This window comes from Micropterus salmoides, unplaced genomic scaffold (genome assembly GCF_014851395.1).
Source record: "Micropterus salmoides isolate LMB-PRFRI ecotype aquatic unplaced genomic scaffold, ASM1485139v1 Ms_hic_scaffold_13, whole genome shotgun sequence".
NCBI lineage: Eukaryota > Metazoa > Chordata > Actinopteri > Centrarchiformes > Centrarchidae > Micropterus > Micropterus salmoides.
Window position 1 is genome coordinate 17,573,724 of NW_024040374.1, and position 10,116 is coordinate 17,583,839.

At 40.7% G+C, this 10,116-nt stretch overlaps 1 protein-coding gene across 1 annotated transcript; it reads left to right on the forward strand.

Moving 5' to 3' along the window:
- The first annotated feature begins 4,898 nt into the window (after window positions 1-4,898).
- On the forward strand, window positions 4,899-9,340 carry rx1 (retinal homeobox gene 1). Its single transcript, XM_038717017.1, has 3 exons — window positions 4,899-5,208; window positions 7,597-7,850; window positions 8,852-9,340. Exons 1-3 carry the CDS (start codon window positions 4,899-4,901, stop codon window positions 9,338-9,340), a joined length of 1,053 nt encoding a protein of 350 aa, XP_038572945.1.
- Window positions 9,341-10,116: the final 776 nt, after the last annotated feature.

The window sequence follows — 10,116 nt, forward strand, 5'->3', positions numbered from 1 at the left end:
GCAGGGGAGTCTCAAAAAACAAATGCAATAAAGTTCACAAATGATTAATAGTTTGTTAAATGCATAAATGTTTATTTATAAATGTAACATCCAAATGTATTTTGGATGAAAATTGCAAAATACTTTTAAATACATAATTGTGAGTTTCTATTGGATTAAGCTCTATGCATTGCACTGGACCTGGAACCAAACTCCTGGAAATGGGCTGGACTCTCCTTTTCCAGAGTTGCCAAGCAACTGTGGAGATATTCACAAGCCTCCGGCTGAGTGCCGTCCGGCTGAGTGCCGTTGGGTTGGAGTTCTCCCCAGATAGTGAGAGGGTCACCTCTATGCAACTGTGTGTGCTTATGCACCGAACAGCAGGTCAAAGTACCTGGCCTTCTTGGAGTCTCTGGGTGGTTTCCTGGAAGGGATTCCCGGTGTGGACTCTATACTTCTATACTCTATTCTATACTTCTATTCAAAGACTTCAACGCTCACATGGGCAACGATGGCAAAACCTGGAGGGGGGTGATAAGGAGGAATGGCCTGCCTGATCAGCGTGGTGTGTTGTTATTGGACTTCTGCACTGTTTGAACATAAAGGCATTTATAAGTTGGTACCAGAACACCTTAGGCCAAAGATCGATCATCGTACCATCAGACCTTTGGCTGTATGTCTTGGACACATGGTCTGTGGTTGCCGTAATGTCGCATTCATACCAAATTGTTTAGGCCATAATTATAAGCAACTTAGTTGGAATAACCTATTTCTATTGAGTCAGATCCAGGGAATAACAGGTTTTCCTGTTCTTACCCTTCTGTCAAAATTGCTTGGAAGCAGCGTAACTGTTGTTACTATGGAAATAATCGCAACAATTTCATTGAATTCTAACCCCACAGAGGAGGACCACGGCACAGCGTTGGCTCTGTGTGTGTGCTTTTGCATGTTAGAGAATCACATGAATCACGTTCCCTGTCGCCTCCCGCCCCCGCTCAAGCTCCCTCAGTAAGCTGACACTGGGCATTTACACGTTAGCTGCTTTTACCTCTTAATAGGATCAGAGGGACTTACATTGTCATCTGATAAAACTAAGCAGCTTGACAACCACACTGTTCTTTCTTAACCAATTTATGCTCAATTAGGATAATAGAGAAACATTGGAAGCACAAAAATGAATTAACAAAATCGTGGGGGGATAAACAAGCACCTCTCATTAGACTTTCATTACTCCATAAGCTTGTTGGCAGTGAGAGTCATGGTGCAAAAAGACTGGTGACACTTTTGGAAATGAAGGATCGCAAAATGTTATTGTGTTACACTGGTTATCTGGTCTGAAACTTATTATTCATAATGTTAATGCCTCTGTTATTGATATTTTGCATGTTTGATTGTATACTATTGGTTCTAAAATCTAAATTGAAACTGAAATGATGATAAGCCTCTCTGAGATGAGTTTAACCTAAATAAAGTCTGGATTTTATTTCAGATTTTATAACCAAGTCATTGGTTTGAATAACACCTATGAGTTGTCACATGATGAACAGTCAGTCAGATAACAGTCAGTCCTTAAGCTAACAAGCTCATAAAGAAAATATGTTATGTGTTTTTAAATACGCACCAGTTGGAATATTTTTTTATGACTGCCACTCTCAGTCAGGTGTAAATATTATGTTATGTGTTTCCCCAAAATTCAGCCTTATACATCTGGATTATCCCACCGGCAGAACAGTGGTATTGAAGAAGCAGACATAAGAGAAAACACCAGAATTATTGATCTTTCTTGCCTGAATGTGCAAGTATCAGTTCAAGGTAGTTATGGTCATTTATTCAGCTCATTATTAGAACTTTGACTTTTACCTCAGTCCCAAGTAACCAGACTGAATTGGCATTTTGTAATAATAACTACACTGACAAACCTGGAAGATGTGGGCTGGAACTGGGCTACCTCCCTGTATAGAAAATGTGCTTAACTGAAACTGTTACTTTTAACACCAGATGCCCAATAAATACTTGTCACAGCATGAAACATTCTGCAGAAGTGTACTCCTAAGTTTGTAACATTATGCTTGGAGTGGTTCAACTTTTTCCATTGACTTTTTGTGTCTCTAATGCATCGTTAATAATCATTCTAGACAGTGACAATATCTTTTTGTATGTATGCTTTGGTATAAATTACAAGACTGAAACAATATTACTAAGGCTAGGAGTTTAATCTGAATACATTCATGCAACATTGTACCATGTGTCCATCAGTTGGCACATGATTTAAGCTGATGGACGACCAGTACACATATAGACTGAGTCTTACTGGTGTGTTCAGCTCAGATGTGTGATGTTGTTAATGATTCAGAATTCACAATTCATCCCCTTACTGTACTGTACATTTCTACCTTTCCATTAACTTCTTAAACCAAAGAACCCACTTTAAACTTTGTTTCTGTGCATTTACCATTTAAAACCTGCACCTTTACCATTAAAAGTTTTTAATCTCAGCACTCTGTTTTACATATTTTATCATGTGGATATTCTCTCAGTAGTAAAGACTGAAACTAAATCGGTTTTTCTATTTTACTGCTTTGGGTTAGCTTTAGATGCTTGAGGACACAGGAAATCTCTTTAGCGTCTTTGGAGTTGGGGTTGAGTTCTGTGACGCTAAACTGGGGTCAACTTTGAAATGCGCAGTCTCCGCTGATATTTAAGCTGCCATCAGACACTTTTGTGCTCCAGTACACAAAGAAACAACATCCACGTATTCAGAGCCACAAACTGACTCTGTGGTGATAATGAGCCAGTTTTGTTTCCAGTCAACAACAAGCATCACAACCTTGAGGAGTCTGTTTATTATCATATCAGAGTGTCGTCTCATTGTCAAAAGCAGCATTAAATCCAAAGGGACATGTTAAAAAGCCTCACATTAAAGGCCTTGAAGAAATACTGCACCTCCTGTGCAATTCTTCCAGCTTGGCCCACTTTTTACTTACTGGGGTGCTGCACTAGATTTTCAGCCACCAACATGAATGTGTCCAATGTCCCGTTGCACCACCATCTCCCCTACCACGCCAGCGTCACCTGACACCAATCTAATGGAGGTAATCCACCTGTAAAACTGAACAGGCTTGGTGGGTTACCTTTCCTTTATAAGGCTAAACAGCTTATTTTGTTTGTGCCTTGGTTTTTTTTACTTAATTAAAAGTTTTTAATAAAAAAATGACGGTCACCGCAATAATTACTAACAAATTGTAATTAACTTTTTGAAAAGACAAAACCAAAGTTGTACAGAATGTAACAACAGAGATTCAATGATACAGAATATGTTTAAGCTTTCTCAAGACAACATCTAATAGAGTCCATCAAGTCTATCAGGCCTATCATTGTCTTAGAGAATTACAGTTTTTATCAATTAAATACATGTTGTGGTTACATGCACATACTGGTAGTCTTTATGCTGATATTAGTTTTTTACCACATGTGTTTTTCCACATAATGGGAAAGCTGGGTGAGCTTAGTGAAAACTTTCTGTGGGTCTTTGTCTTAAAAACAATACATTTACAAAAGAAAGTCATGTCCAGGCTTCATTGGCCAGTGCCTCCTCCTGTGGTGGTGAATGGAAATGACATTTAAAACAATTACTATTAGAAAACGGTTGCCAATCACTCTTAAGGGGGAAGGATTCCAATTAATAACCCTCTCCTAATCCCCTCGTTTCACCTCTTACGCCCCCTCAGCTTTGTCCACCTCTCCCTGTCTGTCTTTCTCCTCCTTCACTCTCCTCTCTGAGCTGGAGTGCATGGCGCCTGAACTCAGTTGAACGTTCTTTGCACTGGGTGGCTTTATTCAGTTGCACTTTATTGGATTGTTTCTGTCAGGACATACATAGAGGAATTATTTAGAGAGAGATGCATGGTAAGCAAAGCTAGCTCAGTGACTGCACGATCTGGGAAGAGTGAAGTTGGAGGGTGAGCTGCTGAGAAGAACAGGTGGAGCGCTGGCATCAGCAACTTTAACAGTTCAGCATATTTACTTCCAAAAGGTAAGCTCCTCCGCTGTCTCATTTTGTAGCTGTTACTGTTATACTTGTCATACAAGTGCCAAAAACTGGAGATCCAAAAAGATAGCGGTGTGTTCAATCAGTAAATCTTGGGATGCACTCAACAAACGTATGCTGGTGCTCTAGAAAAGAATAAACTCCATGTGTGAGTACCTGAAATTAGATGTGTGCATTTATAACACAAATGATAGATAAAAGAATACAGGAAAAAAACAACAACAATTCCAATCCAGCAAATTTACTTTACTTACTTACTTTACCTTATTTCTTCTTATTGGGGACAGTGCACATTAAATAACATCCGTTTGACGAACTGGATTTCTCAGATTTGGCCAAAAGGCTCTTCTTCTTTCTTCTGCATTTCCCTCTTTTCCACCTTTTTGTAGACATATCTTTTCGAAGACATAAACCTCATTTTTTTTTCAGCAACATGCATTACTTTATCTAAAGATGATATGACCAGTGAATGAATTGAGTGCTTTATTGAAGGTTGGGTTTTTGTGAGAAACGTAGTCTTTGTTTTGTATTAAAAGTAGGAATTTAATATACATTTTAAATTGGGCAGTTAATTCATATTCATAATCAACACTGTAGGGTCATTAGTGCTGAACATTTATTAAAAAATGTGTGTTACAAATGTAAAAGGTATGTATTAAGACCTAACTTTTGTGCTATTAGTGTCCATCAGCTGTCAGAGTCTAAGGGATAGACTCTCAACCCCCTGCGACTCTGCAGAGGAGAAGTGGGTTTAGATGGATGGACGGAGAGTCAAGTAACCAGGTGATCGCTCACCTGCTTCTGTGGCTTTAGTCATTCACTCATCTCTTTTCCTCTGACCACAGGCCCGGGAGAGTGCCCAGACGCTCTAATGCATCTATCACTGGATACCATGAGCATGGTGGACGACAGCTGCCTCTCACCCAGCAACTTCCACGAAATGGGGAAAGGTGGGGGCATCGTTGGCGGGGGCCGCGTCCACAGCATAGATGTCATTCTAGGTTTCAGTAAAGACCAGGACCCCCTGCTCAGCCCTGCAGGGGCCCCACAGCCCCATAAAGTGGACATAGAAGGTCTGGCAGAACCTGGGAAGCAGCAGGAGCCCTCGTCACACCCGACATACAGTGGGCACCTTTCCTCTCTGAGGAACAGCAGCACCGAGCAGCAGCAGCAGTACCATGGTGAGTCTGGACTCCATCCTGGCAAAGTTTTATACAGAAGTATCACCTTTTAGAGCACTTAGTTTCACACCACCAGGTATCAATTTTATTTTGATTGAGTTCCTTGGCAGTGCAGAGTTCAGGGTTTGAGTTTGTTATTGAGGATAAAGTTTATGAATAGGACACATGAGATGGTTAAGGATATTGATTGAACAGCGGCACCTCTGGTCTGGGAAGGCTGGATAAGTATGAGCTCTGGGTTCAGCGTTTCTACGATTTGAATTTGATAAGAAAGAATTGATTTTGCTGCACTGAAGTTAGGTTATTGATACCACTGAGCAAGTTATTGATACCACTGAGCAAACGTAAATGTTTTTTGACCACTGACCATAAAGTAATGTAGATTCAGAACCACTGTGTTACACACTGTTGCCATGTGGAGCCTGTTGCATTAACTGTGTGAACTGTGTGGGCTGAGATTGAGAGATAAATCACAGAACAAGATGGTGTAGGGGGTTTATGTCCCCAAACCCAATCCCATCCCATTGTGGAATTCCCCTAATCTTCTCTTCTGTGCAGATTAGATTGTACAGTAGTTCATTCGGGTGTTATTGTTATCGTACTGTCTCAGAATTCATCACGTTTAATCTGAAGCTATTTTCACGTGCAGGATCTGGCAGGTGGTTGGTGATTTTGTGGCAGAAACACAAATGAACTGCAGACAGATATGTCTTGTCCAGAAAAAAAATAAGTGATTCAAATTCAGTCGCTGAATCTTGATTAACGTACATCAACACCAATGACATCACTCTTTTGTGTGTAACTGTCCTGTGAAGTCAGCCCAGTTCCCCCTGAATGAGCAACTTTTCTGTGTTTGGTGTCATTCGCCCCCCTTCTCTCTCTCTCTCTGTGCTGAGATGTTCTGCTGGCTGATAAACAGTGGGCAGCCTTCAGACCAGCGGCTGTGATGGTCTGACAGGCCAAGAGCTGATCACTGAACCAGACCTGACCTCTGCCTTTGTCAGAGCCTGGCCTTTGTCATAGCTGCTTAATGAGAGGTGGATAAATGAACCCCCAAAGTCCTGCTTTGCCTCTGCTCCCGTTTGCCAGTTGAAAGACCACAATGACCCCTCCTTTATCTCCATCAACACATCTCAGTCACAGAAACATGCTCACATTTACATTTGTCTACTGTCAGTTGTTTTACTGAAGCAGTAGATAGAACAATAGTAGATAAGCATAAAGGTTAATTCTTGACTTTAGAAATGCTCATTTGACATAAAACAAACTGTAAATTAAAGCAGTTATAATCAACATTTTTAGACTTACAATGCATCAGTTGACAATGTGAACAGGGTTTGCTCGTGGTTATATACTTACAGAGGACTATCAGCTCATTATTTAGCTGTCTGGCCCGCAACTTTAATATTTTGGTTCACTCTCACTGCTCTCAGAGTGTAGTTTTGGGCAGCAGCAGGAAGCTGTTTTCAACAAAAAAGCTCTAAAATGTCACTGTACACTACCTGCTAAGCACCAAAAGGCAGACAGACAGGCCAAAAATGTCTTATTGCAGGTTTAAAGTTGACTTACTAGACTTTTCTGACAACTGAGCAAACTCCATCCACTAAAAAAGGCAGGGAGACTTGAATGGATTCGATCTGGAAAGAGCTAGTACATGAGCCTTGAGTTCAGTTTTTTTGTCTAACCATATATTGTAGGAGTTAATTGATAAAGTTTTATTTTGACAGACAAGATGGGATTTTCTGTAGAATTACTATTTCATGCCAAATAATTGTTTCTTTCCACTTAGATGCCAAATATGCACTTCTTAAACAAAACTTCTACCAGCAGAGTATTTAAAAGTAAATTTTAACCTACTTTTTGGGTTGACAGTTTATCCAACACAACCTGAACGATGCATTGTATCTGATTCAGGTCTGATGCTGGTAGACATAATGAACTACTAAGAGTAGCTGCTTCACAAGAGCAACTGATCTGATTGTGATTGTGATGCAGTGGAAACAACAATGTGGCTTGCAGTTCAGGGACCATTCTTGTTTCTAAACATGTTTTTTGAAGACAGTTTACATTTAGAGGAGATGAACACTGGAAACAACTTTTCTAAATCCGATTAGGAATGCTTTTGAGCTTTATAGCAGTTCAGGGGATTGCTTGCTTCACTGACCTACAGTAGCCTATTGTTGCAGGTGTCAAACTAATGTCTGCTCTACTGGAAAGTGTGCACTACATTCTTCATTTCAACGTACCATTCTGCTCTTGTTTTTCATTTGAGTTCATACTTGAAACACACAGTTTTGATAATCACACATTTTTAAAATAAAAAAAACTATGACATCATATATAAAGAAAATATAAAGCATTGATTCATGTCTCTTGTGTACTGCACAGATACTGGCTTATACACAAACAAGTGTGATGAGGAACTGGACGAACTGAGGAAGAGCATAGAGAGTGATGAAGGCAATTCTCCAGAGCCTTGCAAGGATGATCAGCCCAAGAAGAAGCACAGGCGCAACCGCACCACCTTCACCACCTATCAGCTGCATGAGCTGGAGCGTGCCTTCGAGAAGTCCCACTACCCAGACGTGTACAGCCGTGAGGAGCTCGCCATGAAGGTGAACCTCCCCGAGGTCCGAGTTCAGGTAAGAGGAACCACAACACCAGAGGCAACAACATGAGTGTGTACAAACAAGTCTATAGTTATATAAGCAGATCAGCAGATCATTTGACATCAGAAATGTGAACATTGAGTCAGTCACAAGATATTTTGTCTCTACAGTGTTCATGGTTGTTTTTCTTTTGTGTTCTCTTGTTTTGGGCCATTCCTTAATATATTGCAGCAGTGGAATAATTAGATAACCACATCACAAGCTGACAGTTAACCTTAAGAGTTAAATTGGTATGTTGCCAAATGCTGAGGTGCTCTGAGGACGAAAAGAACACGCCAAGCCTTTGGCCTTTGGCCTGTCAATATTCAGGTAAGGAGATTGTACTAAATAGTTTCGTAAGCAGGATTTGTGTGTATTAAAACACACAATGCCAACATCACATAGTGTTGTAAGGACAAGAAGGTGCAGTCTTTAAACGAGACAGGGGCTTCTTTTGACACCCAATAGGGCCAAACTTAAGACAAAATGACACCATTAAGGTTGGCAAGAAGCAACTGGATTCAGCAGCTGGAACTGAAGTTAAGTGCAAAGAATTGGATCACAAATTCTTACTGAAAAGTTCAGAAGCTGCATAGCCTTTATCAGTGGTTGAAGTTTGCTCAGTTGTCATAGAGATGATTCAGTTGTTATCATGTGACGTGATAGCTGGTGGCAAGAACATTTGTAGTGTGTGGAAATTATTCATTATGATCTTTTCAAGAAATGTTTGGCTGCAGATAAACACACACTACATGCAGTGTAACAATGTCAAGGTGCTTGAAGGTGTTTAACTACTACTCTATGTGTTTGCAGCTAAATTTCAAATTAAATAATTTTAGGTTTGAACAGTGTTTTTGTGTGTTGGGTTGAGAAGCTCAATGTGCCTGTGGTAATGGAGAATCATTTCTTATTAAGATGAACTTATGAAATATTTATTTTTCCAATGTTTAAACAGCAAATTATGAGCCTGAAATTATGATGGTTTTGTCCTTCAGGTCTGGTTCCAGAACCGCAGAGCCAAATGGCGTCGGCAGGAAAAACTGGATGCCAGCACCATGAAGCTTCACGACTCACCCATGCTGTCCTTCAACCGCCCAGCACCGGTTCACACCAGCATGGGTCCAATGACCAACTCCCTCCCCTTGGACCCCTGGCTGTCCTCTCCCCTGTCCAGCGCTACACCTGTCCACAGTATCCCAGGCTTCATGGGTCCAGCTCAAGGCCTCCAGCCCAGCTACCCCAGCCATGGCTTCCTCAACTCCACTCCTCACTCTCATCCTCATCCTCACGCTCATCCTCACTCTCATCCATCTATGGGCCAGGGGATGCAGAGTATGGCTCCTCCTCCCTACCAGTGTTCGGCGCCATACCCTGATAAATACCCTCTGGAGGATGTGGAGCATCGCAGCTCTAGTATCGCTGCACTGAGAATGAAAGCCAAGGAACACATCCAGTCTATGGACAAGACTTGGCAACCCATGTGACTAACAAACCTGGCAGTCCGTGTGAATGACATTGGCAAAGGTAGCTGTTGAAGTTGTTCCTTAGGGTTCAGGGTAACAGACATGGAGTAAAATGTTGGAAAATATGGCAGTGATGTGTCTATTACCCATAGAGCGAAGGAAATGGATTTTGAACTGTGAAAACTGAGGATTCTAGGACTTTCTTTGGACTTCATTTTAAAAAATTTTCCTCATCTCAAGGACCTGAAGCAGACAAGTGAACTCCACAGTTTTGTTAAATTGTTGATGTTAAACCATCAATTACCAGACTTAAGTTCTCTACATGTTTAGCGTTGCCCTGGGTCCTGTAAAAGCAAATGTCGTTGATCGCAGCTTGCACCCCAGGAGCAAGGAATTTTCTTTCCTTATAAACCACTTTTCATAACAAACCGTTGTTTCTTTACAGGCACGTTTTACAGGCAAAATAGTTTTTAATACCTACAGATGTTTATATGTCCCTTATGACAGCTAATTTCTGTCAACCATCAAAAAAAGTCAGACAAAACAAGTTTGTGTTTTTACTAATTAATCCAATTGTCACATTTTTATGGGTCAGCTAATCAGTGTCTCAGTGCATGATCTGTTGATTTATAAAAGCTGTGCAACTGGTTTTAAGCTGATCTCCCAATTATAACATGGTTTATGTTGCAAGTGACAGTGGAGGAACAGTGAGGCCTACTGTTGTGATTTTAAATATACGGAGAGATCATTGTTTGTTGGCAAAGTGTACTAGAGTCAGAGATGTGATGGCAATTTCT

Excerpts from the sequence above, each read along its gene's own strand:
- rx1 (XM_038717017.1), top strand. The coding sequence starts at position 4,899 with ATGCATCTATCACTGGATACCATGAGCATGGTGGACGACAGCTGCCTC. Across the intron at positions 5,209-7,596 it reads GCAGCAGCAGCAGTACCATG|ATACTGGCTTATACACAAAC; the intron begins GTGAGTCTGGAC and ends TGTACTGCACAG. Across the intron at positions 7,851-8,851 it reads TCCCCGAGGTCCGAGTTCAG|GTCTGGTTCCAGAACCGCAG; the intron begins GTAAGAGGAACC and ends TTTGTCCTTCAG.